Below are 22,257 nucleotides of genomic sequence, written 5' to 3'. Positions count from 1 at the left end.
GAACATTTATTTATTTAAGAAAACCTGTACACCACTTGGTTGTGTAAAAGAAAAAGCCATTTACAAAGAACATAAAACAATAAAGTTATTGGTAAAAACAGTTTTAAAACTACTATTTAAAATAATTAATTTTAAAACTGCTATTTAAAATAAGCTAAACTAAAATTAAAACACACATATCTCAGTAGAAAGTTCTTTTATTTAAAAACGTACACCTCTCTCTTTAAGGAGAGTTTCTCACAATCATTTCTCTGTTCTGTTTCAGCCTCCTTAGTTTTGTTTTCAGTAATTGTCGATGAATAAAGTTGTTGGGGATGATCCATATTTAGACCGCAGGTTCTCTTGACTGCCAGTCTTTCTCTGTGAAGGATCTGGAAGATCAGAATACATTTAAGAGTTAGAATTTAAATAGCAAATGTGTTAGTGTTTGTTTAGGGGGGGGGTTCTGTGCTGTGGACTAGCTGCATTGTTTCTTAGTTTGTGAACTGGAACATTGCCACATTAAAGAGTAGGGAACCCATCCCACCCCCAGGCCCATGAGCAAAGTCTGCCCCCCTCCATGTCTACTGCTAGTTCCCAGGAACACAGGAAATTGTACAGAGTCAAACCAACAGTCCATCAAACTTTGTATTGTCTGCATGGACTGGAAGCAGCTCTTCAGGATGAAAGATGCGTCTCACCTAGTCGTGCCTCGAAATGCCAGGGATTTATGCAAACTATGCTCTACCACTGTCATCTGCCTCTAGAATCAAATATTCTAGTCCTCGTGATTTCTGAAGGGCTCAAGGAGAGAGGAAAGTTGCCGCACACAGATTGATGCCACTGGTACTGTCTACTCTGACTGCCAGAGGCTCTCCAAGGTTCCGGGCAGGAAACCTTGCCAATTGGATAACTAGTTAGTGCTCCTAAACTACCTCTCCCCCCTAAGCGCCAGAAAGAGGTTGTTCCAAAGTTCACACGCTTCTTTGTGGACCGCTGCCCCGTCGAAAAGCAGCAATGGAGGGTCCCACACTCCCAGTTCTTTGAAGAGAGAAGCTGGCCAGCGGGAACATGACTGACTAGGAAATGAAATCTGAATTGGACCGAATCCCTATACCATGGGTAGGCAAACTAAGGCCCGGGGGCCAGATCTGGCCCAATCGCCTTCTAAATCCGGCCTGCAGGCGGCCCAGGAATCAGCGTGTTTTTAACATGAGTAGAATGTGTACTTTTATTTGAAATGCACCTCTGGGTTATTTGTGGGGCCTGCCGGGTGTTTTTACATGAGTAGAATGTGTGCTTTTCTTTAAAATGCATCTCTGGGTTATTTGTGGGGCATAGGCATTTGTCCATCTTTCCCCCCCCCCCAAAAAAAAATATAGTCCGGCCCCCCACAAGCTCTGAAGGACAGGGGACTGGCCCCCTGCTGAAAAAGTTTGCTGACCCCTTTCCTATACGATGCTACGGCTCTGTTTAGGAGGTCTGTTGACAGTGTGGGTCAACAACGCCCTTTGGAACTGCAGACGAGCCTTGACTGATGGCTCCCGAGGCTGGTTGTGCTGACGGGTTTCAGTTCCTCCTCCACGACCAAAGTTGCCAACTTTTGTGCTAGGGATGAGTTGGACAGAGGGGAATACCAGAATCTCTGATAGAGGAAGAGACTAGAATAGCTTGCAAAAGAGGGGCGGCAACAGGGGGCTGGGTGTGTGGCTGGTGCCGTTGAGTGCAGCAGATAGGAGCTGGGAGATGGTGTTGCATCTGGGCTTTTCAAACAAAAAGCAAATGGTCTTCCTTTAGCACAAGAACAGTGCTATCAAATTGTTCCTACCGGTAATCAGTTTTCCCCACTTCTTTCTGCTCTAATGGTTTCGTGTCCCCATGCCCTTCAGGACGGTCTTCTGAAAATCCTCCGGCATTTCCTGCAACATACGCAAAATGTCTTGTGTCTTTGTCATGGCAGCCCAAGCCCCCTTCCAAAGTCTCTGTTAGATTGCATCAACTATAGTCGTGCTCAGTCAAGCCCAAACTGAAGAACGCCGCAGCTACTGCTTTTCCTCTCCTATCCAGCCTTGCTTGTTGGTCTCTTGACTATACAGTTGTACCTTGGAAGTCAAACAGAATCCATTCCGGAAGTCCGTTCGACTTCCGAAACATTCGGAAACCAAAGCACGGCATCGGAAGCCGCAGACAGGGCCGGCCCTACGGCCAGGCTGGGTGGCGCATTGTGCCCACCCGTAAGGGGGGCGCTGCGCAGCTCCGCCCGCCGCAGAGCTGCGCCCCTGGCAGCCGCGCTGTGCGCGGTGCCCGGCCGGCCAGCCGCCCACCGTGCTGGGAAACTGGGCAGGGGCGCCGGAGGGATCCGTCACACCATGGCACCAGGGCGCCAAATATACTTAAGACAGCCCTGGCCGCGGAAGCCCCTTCGGACGTTTGGGTTCCAAAGAATATTCGTAAATGGGAACACTCACTTCTGGTTTTCCGACATTTGGGAGCCAAAACATTCGACTTGTAAGGTGTTCCAGGATCCAAGGTATGACGGCATATCCCTTTGTGTTCAGGTTGTATTGATTGAGAAAAGGAGAGAGAGAGGCTGCCCTCTTCTGCCCTGGGCCTTTTTAAAAGGAATGCTACACATTCTATTCTATTCTATTCTATTCTATTCTATTCTATTCTATTCTATTCTATTCTATTCTATTCTATTCTATTCTATTCTATTCTATTCTATTCTATTATTTCAGGACGCTGGTAAGGACTCTTAAGAGGCTAGCTAAGGTCACTGCGTTTCAAAGAAACTTGTCTGACGAAATCGGGAAGCTCCTCTCTTAGATTCTATCCCTCACTCAAGAAGCTCAAGAATTGGAAGGGACTCACATGCTTAGAATAAAAAGATATGAAGGGATATAAAAATAAAGAGTGGAGATATAAGATAAGAGTGATAGAGGAATACAGGAAAGACAGAATGCATGCAGAGAATATATGTAAGTGATGGATTATACCTAGAAAATTGAAGCCGAAGTGAAAATAGAAGTCGGGTAAATAAAGGAGGGAAGCTTGTGGGGGAGGGGGGGTAGGTGTTGGGGGGTGACTGGTATTTGGTGAAATTTTGTTTTTTGTTTTTTTGTTTGCTTTTATCGTTATTATTATTATTTATGGATATTACGGATTATTCTTTATGTTTATTGGTTTACAGATTATTTGTTTATTGTTTATGTTGAATTGTATAAAGATTGATGCTCAATAAAAAAAAAAAAGAATTGGAAGGGACTCAAGGCATCATGCAAACTCAAGCCCACCAACCCACAGCAATGTTGTTAGTCTATTTACTCTTGACATATCAAAATTGCAATCTGCACTTCCATTCCTTTGTGGTGTTGGGCGTGGACCAGCCATCCCTCACCTTGACTCAAGGCTGGCCAAACAGCCAGCGCTAACTCACCCTCTGGAACATCTGTTGTGCCGGGAATCTCGAGGTGACCTTGTGGGTGGTTTGCGAACCTCCTAATTTGCAGTGGATGTAGCCGTAGAGATTGGCAGCTTGGAGGCAGATGCCAGCTATCACAAGAGCCTGCAACAAACAGCAAACAGAAGCAGGTTGGGATGTTTATAAGCAAGTGCGTTGGCGATGCACAGAATGCACTACTGAGTGGGCACATCATCATCATCATCGAGACAGAGAAGTAGGTACACCACCTTGAGCTCCTTGGAGGAAAAGGTGGGATAGAAATGCAAAAAACAAATTATCTTCTCGGATATTTTGTTGTGAGTTACTTCTCCATCTTGACTAGGGATGGATAGATCAGTCAATTTCAGCTCTCGGTTTTTCCGTTTCCCAATATAAAATTCAGTTTCCCACATTTTGCAGAAATTTGCAAAAGTGTATGAAATCCTTGTGAATTTTCCAGCAGCATCTTGTTAAGAATTTCTCCTAACAAACACAAATGCAGTATTGACGAATGCACCCATTTTTACAAGCAATTTCCCCTGTATTATTATTATTATTATTATTATTATTATTATTATTAATTAGATTTATATACTGCCCTTCATCATAAGATCTCAGGGAGGTTCACAGAATCGTATCTATAATATTCATGAATATCTTCATATTTATGCACACTCTCCCCTAATATCAATGCATTCTTGTAAATGTTAGTTGGGCAACTGCATTGCAAAATTCAGGTAGGTGCAAATTTCAAAGGACAGCTGTGTTCTAGGTCAGTGCGAATTTGATAAATTGTCTTTAATTGTGTACTGAGTCAATTTTTTTCTCCACCCCTAACCTTGGCTACCTTCCTAGATTGAAGAGACTTCTGTGACTCTGTTGCTTTTCTCCTTGATGCAGATCCCCAAGTTTTTCCATCAGAAGCTGGGTAGCGAGTTATGACTGTTCTTTCACGAGCTATGACATGGGTAGGCAAACTAAGGCCCAGGTGCTGGATCCGGCCCAATCGCCTTCTCAATCCAGCCCACGGGCGGTCCGGGAATCAGCGTATTTTTACATGAGTAGAATGTGTCCTTTTATTAAAAATGCATCTCTGGGTTATTTGTGGGGCATAGGAATTTGTTCATTCCTCCCCCCCCCCCAAAAAAGATATAGTCCGCCCTCCCCCAAGGTCTGAGGGATAGTGGACCAGCCCACGGCTGAAAAAGTTTGCTGGCCCCTGTGCTATGATCTGGGTGTGAAGAGCTATAGCCAATATTATTTATCGCCTCCTATTTATCGGCTTGTATCCAACAAAGTCATCCCATTCATGCAACAAGCCTTCCTCTCCATCCATGCCCCACCTCTGTCCCCTGGGCTCTTGTAAACTTTTGTCCAGCCCCTTACCAGCCATTTCAGCTTCAAGGAAAACAAGGTGCTAAAGAAGAAAAGCGTCCAGATGACCGGGCAGATAATCAGGCCCAGCCAGAATATCCGGGCTTCAACTTCGGTGGGGGCAGCTACGGTTGACGGGACCTATGGAGGAGGAAAATGGGTGAAAGAGAGGGGTGGGCTACCATCAGCTGAAATCTCTGCAAAAATGACGCAGAATTCAACAGAAATGGGAACTTCTGCCATATACAATCTAATTCTGGGAAAACAGATTCATTTCCTCATTATCGGCAATAAACTTCCTTAAAATTTGGTATCGTGTCGGTGGGTATGTTGGTCCCATGCATTTTTAAAAAGGCCTTTTCCCATTTACTCAAGAAATATTGGCTGCGTCATTGTAATGGTCACTGTGGAATTGCATTTGATGCTCATTTTACATTTTGATACACATTGCTTTCATTTGCACATGGCTTGGGGTCTTTAAGAAAAAACAAACACCAAGCGATATTTTAAATGAAAAACTGCAATAGATTTCCAGAACCCTCACACCTGGAATCACTTGACATCAGGTACGGGACAGATGAGCGTGGTTTGGGGGAAATCGCCAAATGTGTAAGCAGGGAGAGGGTAGGGTTGCCATATTTCAAAAAGTAAAAACCAGGACAACCCAAAAATTGTTGAGCAGATTTGGAATTTAGAAGACATCTAAAGGCAGCCCTGTTCTGGGAAGTTTTTAATGGTTGATGTTTTATTGTGCTTTTAATATTTTAATATTAAATGTTAATATTTTGTTGGGAGTGGCTGGGGCAATCCAGTCCAGCCAGATGGGTGGCATATAAATAGTTAACTTATTATTTTGTGGACCACCCTTGCTATACACATAAGCTGTCGTAAAAATTCCAGGCCTAAATGAGGCAACTGTTGCTTGGTTTCCCCCATTTTGGATGGCTTGTCTGCATCCAACAGTGGTGTAGTCAAAAACCTAATTGCATATTATTTGAAGACAGGGCCGTCTCTACGCCTGGGCTGGGTGGCGCAAGGCGCCAGGGCGCCTGGCCACCAGGGGCGCGGAAGGCGCGCCGAACAGCTGGTGTCTGGGAGCAGCTGCTGCCGATGCCCCCACCCCCATGGCGGCCGCTCCAGGACACGGCGGTGGTACGCGGCCATTGAGCTTCCTCCATGAAGCAGAATCAGCGAGACTCCTGCCTAGAGTGGCACCACGCGCTGCTGGAAGCTCAATGGCCGCGCGCCGCCGCCGCATCCCGGAGCGGCTGCTGGAGCGAGGTGCCAAGGAGGGGCTGGTCCAGGGCGGGAGGCCGAGCAGCCCCCTCTGCGGGAGGTGGGCTCTGTGCCCAGGCCAGCCCCCTGCAAGGTGGTCACGCCGTCCAGGCTCCGCCATCCTCCATCTCCGCCCCTCAGCCACGTGCTACTGCCACCATTGGGGGGGGCGCCGGAGGATTCTTGCACCACGCGCTGGATACCCTTAAGACGTTACTGTTTGAAGAAGTCCTTTCTTCTGCCTGCCACCTGTTAGAGGACTCTAAGCAATAATATTGTGGCGGGAGGAGAAAAACTTATTTCCATCCATTTTCCCACCCCACTCCCCAATTCTTGAAATTACGAACCTCTTCCTGTGCTTTCCCTGTATGTTTTAGACCAGTGGTTCCCAAAGAGGGGAGTAACTCACCCTGGGATGCTTGGCATTAGCTAGGATTACCTTGTGAAGAGGCAAGGGGGCAGCAGGGGGCTGCTGGAGATGTAAATGACCATCAGATTTCGAAAGGCTGGTCTCACTGGATCACATCCATCAATTTTGTCAAATTAATTAAACGGTCTCAATTAGATTGCGAATGAATGTGAACTCCATTGTTTCTGCTTTGAATCTTACTGTGTTATTATCTTCCTTGGCGGGTTGTGTGAGCCACTACAGTGGAACCTCGGTTTACGAACACCTCGGTTTGCGAATTATCGGTTTGCGAACGCCGCGGATCCATCTGGAACGGATTAATTCACTTTCCATTACTTTCAATGGGAAAGTTCGCTTCAGTTTATGAATGCTTCAGTTTATGAACCAATTGTGTTCATAAACCGAGGTACCACTGTATTCTGAATTATGCTTTTTAATAGGGATGGGGGGGATTTATGGAACCAAGTGCGGGGTGTCTGAAAATGTTTGGGAACCACTTTGAATAATAGAATTGTAGGCTTGGAAAGGACCAGGAGGGTCTTCTAGCCCAACCTTCTGCAATGCAGGAATCTTTGGCCCAACTTGAGGCTCGAAGCCACAACCCTGGGAGATTAAGAGTCTCAGGATATACTGACTGAGCTATTGCCCGTTGCAACACATGCTCCACTGGCAAGGGCCCTTCTATGCTCTGCAAAAGACAATGTAAAGGAATACCTTTTTCGCTTCGTACACCCAGTGGCTCTTCCCGTCCTCATCGATCTGGTTCCACCATCGCAAACCGACCAGCAGCCTTCCAGTGACGTTCTAAATGAGAGGGTGAAAAACAGCCGAAGCGTCATCTAGAGAGACCTGTATTTTTGGATCAGGATGCCAGGCTAGCTGGGCCCCTGGCCTGATCCAGCTTCGAGGCTCTTCTCATGTACTTATGCCACAATGAAGGCAGTGTTGGATCGTGCCCACTGGGACTGGTAGGGCAGAAGGCAGGAGGACCAACAGTAGGTGGCGCCAGAGTCAATGCCTGACGGTGCCAACGGAGTCGGGTTTTGTCCCTGTCCTCCTCCCTGCAGAGCATTACAGGGGCAACCCTGAGACTAAGGAGAGGGGAGATGGCAGACTGTTTCGCGCCACTGGATGAAAGACAAAATGGTGCAATAATAATAATAATAATAATAATAATAATAATAATAATAATAATTTATTTATACCCCACCCCTCTGGCTGGGTTTCCCAAGCCACTCTGGGTGGCTTACAACAGAAAAATGAAATAAAACAATTAAACATTAAAAGCCTCCCCAAACAGGGCTGCCTTCAGATGTCTTCTAAAAGTCTGGTAGCTGTTTTCCTCTTTGACATCTGATGGGAGGGCGTTCCACAGGACAGGCGCCACCACCGAGAAGGCCCTCTGCCTGCTTCCCTGCAACTTGGCTTCTCGCAACGAGGGAACCGTCAGAAGGCCCTCGGTACTGGACCTTAGTGTCCGGGCAGAATGGTGGCATAATGTTAGAGTTGTGAGATGCCCAGAGCGTCTTTACCTTCACAGACCAGAAGTCGAAGGACAGGAGGAGGAGAATGAGGACGAAACAGGCAATGAAACTTTTGCTGAACCAGTCGCAGACTAGGTAGGTCACGATGGCACTCACTCGGAAAAAGAGGTGGAAGAAGGTGGCCAGAGGGTGCCTAGGAGAGAATGATCCAGAACATATGCTAAGCTGTTTTGTGTTGCATCCCGGAAGTCAAGACCCAAGTTTGGGGCAAGTGCTCTCTGGTGACAGAATCCCAGCAGACAGTTAAAAATCGCAAAATATGCAGCCAAGTAAAGCATGAAAGTATAGGCGTAAAACATTTTAAATGCACCTTTCCAGTGAGTGCCACAGTATCCCCCTTTAAAGGCCTTTTCCAAGCTAGCCTAGAGAGAGATTACACGTTTGGTAAGTCATAAAATTGTTTATAATAATAATAATTTATTATTATTTATACCCCGCCCATCTGGCTGGGTTTCCCCAGCCACTCTGGGCGGCTTCCAACAGAAAAATACAACACGATAATCTATTAAACATTAAAAGCCTCCCTAAACAGGGCTGCCTTCAGATGTCTTCTAAAAGTCTGGTAGTTGTTGTTCTTTTTGACATCAGATGGGAGGGTGTTCCACAGGGTGGGCGCTACTACCGAGAAGGCCCTCTGCCTAGTTCCCTGCAACTTGGCTTCTCGCAACGAGGGAACCGCCAGAAGGCCCTCAGTGCTGGACCTCAGTGTCCGGGCAGAATGATGGGGGTGGAGACACTCCTTCAGGTATACTGGATGGACCGAGGCCCTTTAGGGCTTTAAAGGTCAGCACCAACACTTTGAATTGTGCTCAGAAACGAACTGGGAGCCAATGGAGATCTTTCAAGACCGGTGTTATGTGGTCTCGGCGGCCGCTCCCAGTCACCAGTCTAGCTGCCGCATTCTGGATTAGTTGTAGTTTCCGGGTCACCTTCAAAGGTAGCCCCACGTAGAGCACATTGCAGTAGTCCAAGCGAGAGATAACTTACTTATAAAGTTCTTCAAAGGTCAAATCCATGTGCTTTTCCATTCAGCAGTCAAAAAAATATGCACAGGCAGTAAAACATTGCTTAGTTACAAAAGGTAATCATTTCTAAACTAATGGGAGAGAAAGAAATGTTAGTTTCAGACTCCATTCTGGTCTGAAACAAAAGAGGTTGGTGAAAGCCATGCGGCTGGAGCGACCACCTCAGGACTCCTTACATACTGAAGTCTATATGGAGGGAGAGATAATGACTTGGATGATGGGCTTGAGGGCATCGTGACACCAAATTGGTAGGGGTGGCTAATACCCCAGAGGACAGGATCACACTTCAAAATGACCTTAACAGATTAGACAACTGGGCCAAAGCAAACAAGATGAATATTAACAAGGAGAAATGTAAAGTACTACACTTGGGCAAAAAAAATGAAAGGCACAAATACAGGATGGGAGACACCTGGCTTGAGAGCAGTACATATGAAAGGGATCTAGGAGTCTTGGTAGACCACAAACTTGACATGAGTCAACAGTGTGATGCAGCAACTAAAAAAGCCAATGCAATTCTGTGCTGCATCAACAGGAGTATAGCATCTAGATCAAGGGAAGTAACAGTACCACTGTATTCTGCTCTGGTCAGACCTCACCTAGAGTACTGTGTCCAGTTCTGGGCACCACAGTTCAAGAAGGATATTGACAAGCTGGAACGTGTCCAGAAGAGGGCAACCAAAATGGTCAAAGGCCTGGAAACAATGCCTTATGAGGAACGGCTTAGGGAGCTGGGTATGTTTAGCCTGGAGAAGAGACGGTTAAGGGGTGATATGATGGCCATGTTCAAATATATAAAAGGATGTCATATAGAGGAGGGAGAAAGGTTTTCGGCTGCTCCAGAGAAGCGGACACGGAGCAATGGATTCAAACTACAAGAAAGAAGATTCCACCTAAACATTAGGAAGAACTTCCTGACAGTAAGAGCTGTTCGGCAGTGGAATTTGCTACCAAGGAGTTTGGTGGAGTCTCCTTCTTTGGAGGTCTTTAAGCAGAGGCTTGACAGGCATATGTCAAGAATGCTTTGATGGTGTTTCCTGCTTGGCAGGGGGTTGGACTGGATGGCCCTTGTGGTTTCTTCCAACTCTATGATTCTATAACAAAGGCTTGGTGATGGTGACCAATTTCCTCCCAAGGTAGGAAGTGATGGCAAAGGCTAAGCCTGGCAGGACAGCTTACTCTATGGTTTAACCCCTTCACACACTAATTAGATTCAAACATGCTTGGCTTTTATGAAGCTGGAACCCTACACTTTATACCTCATCCATCTGGTTCAGTATCGTATACACAACCTGATGCTCCTGTGTTCCTGGCAGGTGTCCTTCCCAGGTGTGTGTTGAGATGCCATAGATTGAACAGGGAATGTGTGCTTTATCTGCAGCCTACAGCCTCCCTCAAGCATATGTGTGATGTGATTACCTGCTGATTCACACCTGCATGCTACCTCCAGTTATAGATCCTACAGTATTGCAGGACTTACTTTACAGTGAGGCAGCACATTCTAATGAAAGTGTATGGCTGCTGGACAAGGACTGATGGGAGATGGAGTCTAAAACACTTGGAGAGCGCCAAGTTGGCGGAGGTTGGCTTAGCACCACCTTGGCCTTTTCCTCCTCTGTCTTGTGTCTCCCTCCATTGCACAGACACCTCCTCTGAAAGTCACTGGACATCTGATGGGAGGGTGGGCGCCACCACCAAGAAGGCCATCTCCCTGTAGCTTCACTTCTTGCAGTGCAGGAACCGCCAGAAGGGCCTTGGAGCTGGACCTCAGAGGCTGGATGATGAGGGTGGAGAGGCTCCTTCAGATATTCAGGTATCATAATTAACATGAACTTTCTGTCTGAAAGAGCTGCTTGACAGTGAAACAGACTACCCCGGAAGGTAGTGGAGCTCAGAACTGGAGGTTTTTTAGGCAAGGATTCTTTATTTGTGATTCCTGCCTTGCAGGGGGTTAGACTAGATGAGCCCCGGAACCTACGATTCTTTGAATTATATATTGATTCCATCTTAGTCATTCGAACCACTTCTATTACATTTAACGGACTTTGGGCAAAAAGGAATTGGAATGTAATTTCATAAAAATGATGATGCATGGAAACTGTTAGGTACTAAGCTTGGATCCTAGAACAATAGGCAGGTAGGATCCTAGTATGCAACAACTGATTGGCTTGCAGGGGGAGACCAATCAGGCACCAGGAAGAAGTTAATCAGCCTATTAGGCTGGTAGGATCGTAGAAGGCAACAACTGATTGGCCTGCAGGAAAAGACCAATCAGGCTCCAGGGGGGAAGCAGAATCAGCCAATCAGACGGGTCTCATTGTGTAAATAATGTATATAAAAGCTTGAGGTTTGGGGGGCATTTCATTCACTATTTTACAAGCGGCAATAAAGACCATGAAGTCACTACAGGACTCCGAGTATATTTCAGAAACAGTTAAAAGCTCTACTTGCAGAGAACTTGCAACAGCCACACTTGAGATCCCTTTGGTGTAAAGAGACAGAATCGGAAGCGATGGGTTTCTCATTTCCTCATAGATCTGTATGTTCTGTCTGGTGTTGTTTTGAACAAAAGCCTGGATTTCCCCTTTGTGGAATATGGTAAAAAATGAAGTTGCACGTGGAGTCAAATAAGCAGTTGTGGTTTAACAACAACAACAAGAGTTCCCCAGCTGGCGCCTCTTTGTCCAGCCAGTCCTTGACAATGCCAGGTGGGACACGGGTGGCATTGTGGCCTGAACCACTGAGCCTCTTGGGCTTGCTGATTAGAAGGTCAGCAGTTCGAATCCCCGCCATGGGGTGAGCTCCCGTTGCTCTGTCAACCTAGCAGTTCGAAAGCATGCCAGTGCAAGTAGATAAATAGGTACCGCTGTGACGGGAAGGTAAACGGCGTTTCCGTGCACTGCTCTGGTTTCCGTCACGGTGTCCCGTTGTGCCAGAAGTGGTTTAGTCCTACTGGCCACATGACCCAGAAAGTTGTCTGTGGACAAATGCCGGCTCCCTTGGCCTGAAAGCGAGATGAGCGCTGCATCCCATAGTCACCTTTGACTGGACTTAACTGTCCAGGGGTCCTTTACCTTTACAGTCATACCTCGGGTTACGGCCGCTTCAGATTGCATTTTTTCATGTTAAGAACGCGACAAACCCAGAAGTATTTACTTCCAGGTTTCGCCCCGCGCGCATGCGCAAAAGCGCCGCTCTAGTTACAGACTTTTGGGGGTGCAAACGGCACCCCGGAACGGATTGAGTCCATAACTAGAGGTACCGCTGTACCTATCATACAGGCTTCAGCGATGCTACTGCTGCTAGCTCTTAGCAGGACATTGCTAGGGATTCGGCACAGCTCAGTCACGATCGAAATTGCAGTGATTAAGAGGTTTGCACTGAACACCCTGGAAGTGATTTTGGGATAAGTTTGCAATGAAATGCTGGTGAGTTTTCACAAGGACTTAAACGGAAATCCACAAAAGGATACGGAAACATGAAATGAACCTGGAAAGTGAGAAACTGACCCGTTGGCCCATCCCTACCTATCGTGAATAATTATGACTCACAAACACACTTTTCTGCAATTAAATTTTGGAGGGGTGGTGTCGTGGTTAGAGTGTCGGAGTAGGACCTGGGAGACCAGGGTTCAAATCTCCAAGCTCAACTTCTCAGCCTAACCTACCTCACAGAGTCGTTGTGGGGATTAAATGAGGAGCATGGGAACCACGTACATCCCCTTTGGGTGAGGGACATTGGAATAGAAATGCAATGAGTAAAATCAATAAATACAGACCCTCCAATGACCCTATTTTCTAGGGACATCCCTGGTTTAGAGAAGCCGTCCCGGTTTCTGATTTCATCCCAGAATGTCCCGCTTTCCCTTAGGATGTCCCTGATTTCACTAGAGAAATGTTAGAGGGTATGGAGTTATCTGCCCCCTGAGCCATCTGAAGGCAATCCTATAAAGGGAAGCTTTAAAAAAAAAGTTTAATGTTTTATTATGTTTTTTTATGTACGTTTGAAGCTGCCCAGAGTGGCTGGGCCAACCCAATAAGATGTGTGGGGTATAAATAGTAAAATTATAATCGTGGAATGGGACGTCCCTATTTTCATCAGAGAAATGTTGGGGGGCATGCAAATAATAAAATTCATTTACTTCGTTTACCTGATTTTTGCTTTCCTTAAGGCCAACTCCTCTTCGTTTCCGAAGTCAAGAGACACATCTTCAGTGTCGTCTGCTAAAGTCTAGGAAAGACACACGAGCACACACGCATTTTTTTAAAAAGTACTGATCAAAGGAAGGATGTAGTGGAAATTCCTTCCTTTGCAGTTGATGCCATGCATGAGCCCCTTGCCCCAAAGATGTTTTAAAATAATGTTTGCAAAAAACAACAACCCAGAAGCTTTCCCTTTGGGAATTATAGGGACAGAACTACCCAAGCTGTATTGAAATTTATTCATGTATGCGACTACAGCGGCAAGAATGTTACTTGCCCAGAAATGGAAAGAATAAGAAGTCCCAGCGAAAGAGGAATGGATACAAAAACACAGAAATAGCAAAACTTACCGGAAAAATAAGAAAACTAGATAAACTTTTTTTTATAAAAGAATGGAAAGGGTTTATTGAATATTTACAAACAAACTGTAAACGGATAAGAATATTGGCAGGATTATTGCAATAACCTGCAGTTTTATAAGAGTATATATTTAAAGCAGATGAATAAATGAGCAAATTAAGAGTTAATTTGGATTTGCAAAAAATAATTTAAGGAATTGTGGGAAGAAGGGGAAGGAAGTCAAATTTTGATATGTTAAAATGGTAGTAAAAATATTGAAATGTATAAAACTATGAATTAAAGAAAGTACAGTAATGGAGGAAAGGGCTAGCGACGGCTACTAGCCACAATGGCTTTGCTCTGTCTCCATAGTTCAGGCATCCCCAAACTTCGGCCCTCCAGATGTTTTGGACTACAATTCCCATCATCCCTGACCACTGGTCCTCTTAGCTAGGGATCATGGGAGTTGTAGGCCAAAACATCTGGAGGGCCACAGTTTGGGGATGCCTGCCATAGTTGGTGGCAACCATGCCTTTGAATACCAGTTGCTGGAAACCACATGAAAGGAGAAGGGTCTTGTGCTCAGATCCTGCTTGCTGGTTTGCCACAGGCATCTGGGTGGGGACTGGGAGAACAGGATGCTGGACTCGGAGGGCCATTGGCCTGATCCAGCAGGCTCTCCTTGTGAAACTGCCTGTGAGAAAGCATTTGCTCAAGCAGAATCAATGTGTAAAAAAGAAACACACCCAAGCTGTTGTTCACAGCACATCCAGGAATTCAGTAGCTGGGAATCCACAAGCAGATCTCCTTTGGCCTCCAGCCAGAAATCTGAACCTCCTGGGAAATTAGGAAAGGCCCTTTTTCTTCACAAATGGTGTTACTACATTGGGAGTGGCTGAAATGAATCTGAATCTTGCATGGCCGCAGGAGGTCCAGTTCAGGGGGGAAGTCCAGCCAGGCATGGGATGTCATCTCCAATGAATGTTTTCCCCAGCAAACGGGGGAATTATCTTTCCAAATGTGGGAAAGGGAGGGAGGTTCAAAGAAGGCGGCACACGCAGAGGCGTAGCAAGCCCACGTGGTACCCGGTGCGGAATTTTTTTTGTCACCCCCCCCCCCCCACGCAGCTCTGGCTCTGGTGAAAAGTGAAAAACATGAATTGCAAAAAAACTAGAGCTTACAGAACAAAACCGACTTCAGATATGAAATCAGCATTGAAAGAACATATAAGAACAGTTGAAAATTCTCATGCTACGCCACTGGGCACACGGCCAGTGTGAACCCCCTGAAACATTGCCCCATCATGTTTTTGCACAAAGCAGACAGGAAGCTTAAAATGGGTGGGTGGGTGGGTGACTTTAGGAGGAAATGGAAGCCAGTAAGTTGAAGGGGACCAAACAATGGTCCCGGACAATGATGCTCGGTTGCTCTAGTCTAGGGCCTGAGGTAAGGAATCCTGGACCTGCCAGACTTTGCTAAATTACAACTCCCATCATCCTTAAACACTGGTCCCACTTGCTGGGGCTGGTGGGAGTTGTAGTTCAGCAGCACCCAGAGGGTCAAAGGTTAAGGGCAGGGCCCCCCATACTACGTCCCACGGGCCAGATACGGCCTGATGGACTGATTTATTCACCCCCGCTGCCCGCTGCTGCCACCTGCTCTTACCGGCGCGGTGGCCCACTTCCGGGTCACCGGAGGACCGGAAATAGTTTACGCAAGTGTAATTTCTGGCGCACTTCCAGGTCAGAGGAGGCCTGTGCGCATGTGCACCGGAAATAGCGCGTGCACACGCATAGGGTTGTGTACTCCCCCGCCCTCCAGCCCGCTGCGTGATTGGCGCTTCGGGCACTAGCCCGAAGCGCGGTAAGTTTGGGGACCCCTGGTTAAGGGCAGGGCCGTCTTAAGCCCATCCAGCGCCCTGGCGCTAGGTCCCTCCAGTGCCCCCCTCCAGAGCCTCTCCAAGGGCCCGGGAGTGCCAAGCGGACCGCGGCAGCAGCGGGAGGCCACCTCCGAGGACTCTGCGCTACACCTCCTTCTCATTTCCCCAGGGCTGGGTTCCGCTCAGTCAAGCTTCGCCACCAGCGCACGCACCGCGGGACCAGCAAGAGCTGCTTGGGCGCTGTGCGCACGCTGGTGGCAAAGCTCGACTGAGCGGAACCCAGCGCTGGGGAAACGAGAAGGAGGCGCAGCGCGGAGTCCTCAGAGAAGGAGAGAGACGCGGCGCAGCCTCTCAGCTAGTGAAGCGCAGTCCTGGCCAGATTGCTGGAACCCTGCACTCACTTGGCGCCCTTCCAGCACCCTCCAGCGCACAGTGCCGTGGTTCTCCACGCCACTAGCCTCTATGGCTAGGACGGGCCTGGTTAAGGGCATAAGAAAAGTCTTCTGCATCAGGCCAGTGGCCCATCTGGTCCAGCATCCTGTTCTCATAATGGCAGACCCCCCTCCAAGTATCTCTGCTTTCCATGGACAGTCCTGGATTTGCAGAAGCCATCCCAGTTACTGATTTGACCCTGAAATGCCCTGCTTCTCCTTAGGACATCCCTATTTTCATCTGAGAAATGTTGGAGGGTATGGAGCTATGCGACCCCCTGAGCCAAGGAGATAGGAAACTATACAAACTTTAGAAGGCATCTGAAGGCAGCCCTGTATTGGGAAGTTTTTATGTTTAGTGTTTTATTATGTTTTTATATATGTTGGAAGCCACCCATAGTGAAAGCAAAATCTGAGGCAACCCAGTCTGATGGGCAGGGTATAAATAATAATGTTGTTGTTGTTGAATAGGATGTTCCTATTTTCATCAGAGAAACGTTGGACGGCATGCAATGGCCAACAGTGGGAAGATCACAAGCAGGACTTGAGTTCAAAAAGTACTCTCCTCTTTTTTTTAAAGTTTAAAAGATCACTTTATTTTTATATTAAAATTACAGAAAAAATGAAACATTACAAAATAATATAACACAAACATAACCTAACCTAACCTAACATAACATAATTAAACATAATCCAACATAAAGAAAACATAATCTCCAATCAATACATAAGAAGGTCAAAAAAGAGAGAACCAACGAAAAAAAGAGCAGGAAAAAAGAGGGGAAAGCATCTGAGGTAAGAAAATGGTGGGAAATGGGGGAAAGGGGAAAGGGGGGAAAGGGGGGAAAGTGTGAGAGGAATGTGTGAAAATTGTATAAAAAGAAATAGGGAGAGGGGAAAAGGAGAAAAGGAAAAAAGGAAATGAATGAAAAAGAAGTGAAATAAAGTTTAAAAAGATAAAAATAATAAAAGTAAGGTTTTCGACTTCCAAACATTTAAGATCGGTTCCATCTCATAAATTATCTCTACCAGGCTTTCCCTTTTCATTGGCATCTAAACCATATCCAATTCCTTTACAATTTCCATTTGTCTTACCAACTTGTGCATTTCAATCTAAACTCTCCTCTCTTGCGGCTTCTAGCAACTCGTATAATTCTTTTAAATAAACTGCTTCCCTACATCTATCCTAGCTCAATCAATCAAAAGAATATATGACCAGCTTGCTGGGTCAAGCTGAAGACCCAGCAAGTCCAATATCCTGTTCTCACGGAGGCTGACCAAATGCCCACAAGGGAAACCAGTGAGCAGGATCTGAGCACTCCCCGCACTTGCGATTTCCAACAAACCGATATTCAGAAGCATGGCTGCCACTAGTTTTAGAAAGACACAGACTTGTGGTTAGGAAAGTGACAGGAAATGGGATGAGACGTGTGTGGGATGAGCAAACAATTAATAGGAAGATTTATGAACTGCAAAAAAAAAAAGTCTGGGGAGTTTTATGGTGTGTTTTTTTTAGCATGGGTTTGTCGTGCCAGCGAAACCGAGCTCTTCAATCCACTTCAGTTGCGCAAAGCTAAATTTCCAGGAGGCCCTTGAATTCCTTCTGCAAAGTGGAGGTGACCAAAGTTAAAATATTTAAAGAGGCAGCCCAACGACTGTTTCACAATGTAAGTAGTTTTACAAAGACACAACTAAGAAAGCTGTGCATATGTTTGTTTGTTTTTAAATCATGGCCGTTCCACAGCAAAAGCGACACAAATTGGGATTTGGCTGGTCTTCCCGTCAGAAATTAGAGTTATTTAAAGGCAACTTTTGCTACTTATAGCTGGTTCATTTAAAGCACACTCACCCAGTAAAAAAGAAAAGAATCATGGGGGTTGTGGTTTACCCCTAGCAGTGTTACGAATCTCAGCACGTGAAAAAAAAACTACATTTCCCAGGGTTCTTGGAGGGCGTACGTGCTGCAAATGAATGTCATGTACACAGCCTTATTCCCAAATGAGGCTGCCCTCCTTTTCACACTGAAAGCCTTCCCAGCTCACACCAAACATTTCCACACTGAGGTTCCGCAGCTTCACTGTCACACCTATCCACCCTGTAGGCCCGTTGACGACAACAACAACCCATAATATTCCCCTTCCCATTTGACACTCTCCTGCCCACGGCCCCCTGCAGCTTCATCACCTCACCTGCTTCATCATCGCAGCCTGGGTTCCTTCCTTCCCTCCCTTCCTCTTCTCTGTGGCTCTGCGGATGTGATGTGATGCTCAAGCCACCTTCTCCTTCCTGGCCGGTTGCTATGGAGACGGGAGTGCAATGATGCAGAGAGATGCAGGAGAAGAAGGCAGGTTGGGCAGGCTGGTGGACGTAGCCAAGCTGGGTTGCAGGGAGGGGCAGGTGCCCTCCCTAAATCAATAAAAATCAATAAAAGGACATAGCTAGCTGAGGTTCTGCCCCCACCCCCTGACGAAAGGCCTGCTACCACCCCCCACCACAAAAAACCTGGCTACGCCCGTGCTGAAAACTAATAGGAAAAGAGGAGAGATCGAAGGAAGGTGTTGTGCAGGGAGGAAGAAGGACAACGCTTGGAGCAGAGTGGGAGGGTTTGCCTGGATTTGGGGGGTGGGGTGATGTAGGGCAGTTAACTGCCATCAGATTACGAGCAGCTCTGCGAAAGGGCAGATTTGGGGACTGTATAATGCTGACGGTTGCCTCTAATTTTAAAGGGCTTTTAAAAAACAGTCCATTAAGTTCTTATAAATATCTTTATTAGGTTGCAGCCAACACCAGTCCTACTCAGAGTAGCCCTCTTGGAAATGATAGACATGGGTCCCACAGGGTCATTGATTTCCGAGTAAAGTTTAAAGGTAAAGGGACCCCTGACCATTAGGTCCAGTCGTGACCGACTCTGGGGTTGCGGCGCTCATCTCGCTTTAAAGGCCAAGGCAGCCGGTGTACAGCTTCCAGGCCATGTGGCCAGCATGACTAAGCCGCTTCTGGCAAACCAGAGCAGCACACGGAAACGCCGTTTACCTTCCCGCTGGAGCGGTACCTATTTATCTACTTGCACTTTGACGTGCTTTCGAACTGCTAGGTTGGCAGGAGCTGGGACCGAACAACAGGAGCTTACCCCGTCACGGGGATTCGAACCGCCAGCCTTCTGATCAGCAAGCCCTAGGCTCTGTGGTTTAACCCATAGCGCCACCTGCGTCCCGAGTAAAGCTTACCTGGCAACAATCCAGAGAATGTTCCGCTTTTTCATGAGACACCATGCAGTGATATTCCTCAGCACATTAACCATAAAGCATTATGATTATTCATTCATTTATTTATTTATTCCCTGTCCTTCACCCTAAGGTCCCAGAGAGGGCTAGGAACAATGAGAACACCATGGTGTTGCTTTTAAAAAGGGGGGGTTCAAAAAAGGAAATATAAACATCACCCCCTCATAAAGAGACGCTTCCCTCCCCAAAAATACAGAGTTCCAAATTTTCAAATGTGAGTCTGCTGGGTGCCACTGAAATGGATGTTCTGCGGAGCATGCGATGAAAGGGTACCATGTGTGTATTAAAATCATCCTCGTCTCTCTCTCTTCAAAATAATAAAAAAAATCCTTCCAGTAGCACCTTAGAGACCAGCTAAGTTTGTCATTGGTTTGAGCTTTCGTGTGCATGCACACTTCTTCAGATACCTGAAAGGCTGCCTTCAGATGTCTTCTAAAAGTCAGATCGTTGTTTATTTCCTTGACATCTGATGGGAGGGTGCCACCACCGAGAAGGCCCTTTGCCTGGTTCCTTGTAGCTCTACTTCTAGCTGTGAGGAAAACACCAGAAGGCCCTTGGAGCTGGATCTCAGTGTCTGGGCTGAACGATGGGGGTGAAGACACACCTTCAGGTATACTGGAAAAAGCAGGCTATTCCGGGATCAAATCAGAAACCAGGACAACTTCTGTAAATCTGGGATTGTCTCCCGGGAAAATAGGGACACTTGGAGGGTCTGGACAAATAGGTAACAAAACGCAGCAGAAGTCAAACCAGTCCAAAACTAGCCATTTCCCTTGATTATCTAATTCCAGAAAGACAGGCTTGCTCCTGAATCAGGCTCACTGCTATGCTGGACATAGTGCAGCAATTTTTCCATTGAGTCTCCCTGCCCAAAGAATCTGGTTGTTAGTTACGCAAGCGTAGGATAAGGGCCACACACACACAAATCCACATTTCACAAAAATAGCCCCACTGTTCTTTAAGGGAGGGGCGGAATAATAGCTGAGCTGCCTCCGCTCACTAGGTTGTTTTGGTTTTTAAAAGGACTTTTTGCTTTCTGGTTATTTGCAAGATCCGTTTGCTTAGAACAGGCATCCCCAAACTTTGGCCCTCCAGATGTTTTGGACTACAATTCCCATCTTCCCCAACCACTGGTCCTGTTAGCTAGGGATCATGGGAGTTGTAGGCCAAAACATCTGGAGGGCCGCAGTTTGGGGATGCCTGGCTTAGAATCATAGAATTGTAGAGAGTCATCTACTCCAACCCTCTGCAATGCAGGGATCTTTTGCCTAATCTTTTGCCTGAACACACAACCCTGAGATGACGAATCTCGTGTGTTACTGATTGAGCTACCAACAGGGCTTTTGGTTCTTGAAATATTTTAATCGCTGACCTCTGAAGCCGAAACTTGCCTTCCGTGTTTATCCAAGCGGTTGCCGTGCCAAGCATCTACCTGTTGATCTGGGAGGGAAGCGTTTTGCAGAAAACAGAGCGGAAAAATCACGTGACTTCTGAGAACTCGGCGGCCCCATTGTTATAACAGAAGGCAATATACAGCAGGCTAAAGGAACTATTTTTGGCAGATACCTCTGGCAACCTCCCAGTTTCAGAAAGCTTTAGAAGTGAACCGTGCCAAAGTTGCCTCTGAGCAAGGAAGTCCATTCATTTTGCTTTGGAAGCTGAATCTATTAAATTTGCATCTCCTGAAACAGAATGAGAACCAAAACGTAGCCGTCATATGCATACCCTCCAACATTTCCCTGATGAAAATAGGGACATCCTATTCAATAATGATGATGATAATATTAATAAGAATAATCATTCCATTTTTATACCCCACCAGTCGGTCCAGGATTGGTGTAATATGCTCAAACCTTCTTGCCCCAGCGAGGAAGCTGGGTGCCGAATTCTGCACCAGCTGAAGCTTCCGAACCACCTTCAGAGACAGCCCAATGTATAACACGTTGCAGTAATCTATGCTAGAGGTTACCAGAGCATAGGCAGCAGTTTTCGAGCACAATTCAAAAGTGTTGCTGCTGACCTTTGAAGCCCTAAAGGTCAGTAGACTCTGTAGACCAGAAGGAGTGTCTCCACCCCCATCATTCAGCCCAGACACTGAGGTCCAGCTCCGAGGGCCTTCTGGCGGCTCCCTCCCGGCGAGAAGTGAGGTTATAGGGAACCAGGCAGAGGGCCTACTTGGTGGTGGCACCCGCCCTGTGGAACGCCCTGCCTTCAGATGTCAAGGAAATAGACAACTATCTGACTTTTAGAAGACATCTGAAGGCAGCCCTGTTTAAGAAATTTGTTAATGTTTTGTGTTTTATCATGCTTTTAATATTCTGTTGGGAGAAGAAGAAGTTAGGCTTTCCCTGTCCAGGTAGGGGCACAGCTGGGCTACCAGCCAAAGCTGATGGAAGGCACTCTATGCCACTGAGGCCACCTGAGCCTCAAGCGACAGCAGAGGATCCAGATGTTGCCTCCAAGTTACATACCTGCTCCTTCAGAGGGAGCGCAACCCTATCACTATAGACCTAACAGTAGACAGTGGTACCTCGACTTACGAAGGCGATCCGTTTTGTGGCGCTCTTTGTAAGTCGAAACCTTCGGATGTCGAAGCGTCCATCTTGCGCATGCGTGAAGCGTGATTTTGCGCTTCTGTGCATGTGCGGACTGCGCGCGCTGCTTCTGCGCAGGCGCAGAACACGCGCACGGCGAAAAGACTTCTGGGTTTGCCGACTTTGTAAGTCGAAACCTTCGGAAGTCGAAGCATTCGGATGTCGAGGTACCACTGTATCTGGCTCTGGTGCCTCGAAGCTTTGAAATCCTGCCAGTCCAGCAGGCCGACAACCTCTCTGGCGCCCCTTCTGGTTTCATGCCACTTTAAGCAATCATGGCTTCTTCTCCCATAGAATCCTGGAAGTGTGTAGTCCATTAAGGGAGTGCTGAGATTGTTCGGAGAGACCCCTGTTCCCTTCCCAGGGTGGCTTAGGAATTAATCCCTCTTCCCAGGGGATGTGTGGAATTGTAGCTTGGATAGGGGGCTTCCCTACAACTCTCAGCATCCTTAACAAACTATGGCTCCCATAATTCTGGGG

At 46.8% G+C, this 22,257-nt stretch overlaps 1 protein-coding gene across 2 annotated transcripts; it reads right to left on the bottom strand.

The window, feature by feature from the left end:
* Nucleotides 1-181: 181 nt before the first annotated feature.
* TVP23A (trans-golgi network vesicle protein 23 homolog A) lies at nt 182-20,629 on the bottom strand. Of its 2 annotated transcripts, XM_035131492.3 has the most exons (10): nt 20,556-20,629; nt 19,591-19,712; nt 18,089-18,196; nt 13,199-13,278; nt 8,012-8,156; nt 7,194-7,283; nt 4,808-4,936; nt 3,416-3,544; nt 1,808-1,898; nt 182-371 (listed from the first exon to the last, which is right to left on the bottom strand). In XM_035131492.3, exons 3-9 carry the CDS (start codon nt 18,098-18,100, stop codon nt 1,839-1,841), a joined length of 645 nt encoding a protein of 214 aa, XP_034987383.1. In that variant the 5' UTR covers nt 18,101-18,196; nt 19,591-19,712; nt 20,556-20,629; the 3' UTR covers nt 182-371; nt 1,808-1,838. The 2 variants fall into 2 exon arrangements, with proteins under 2 accessions (XP_034987383.1, XP_088513552.1); XM_088657426.1 differs by lacking the exons at nt 1,808-1,898; nt 20,556-20,629 and having other exon boundaries at nt 19,591-19,730.
* Nucleotides 20,630-22,257: the final 1,628 nt, after the last annotated feature.

The sequence above is a fragment of the Zootoca vivipara genome, chromosome 13, assembly GCF_965207765.1.
Source record: "Zootoca vivipara chromosome 13, rZooViv2.hap1.1, whole genome shotgun sequence".
In the NCBI taxonomy this organism is placed as follows: domain Eukaryota; kingdom Metazoa; phylum Chordata; class Lepidosauria; order Squamata; family Lacertidae; genus Zootoca; species Zootoca vivipara.
The sequence above is the reverse complement of the archived record's forward strand: the minus strand, read 5'-3'. Positions and strand labels throughout refer to the sequence as shown.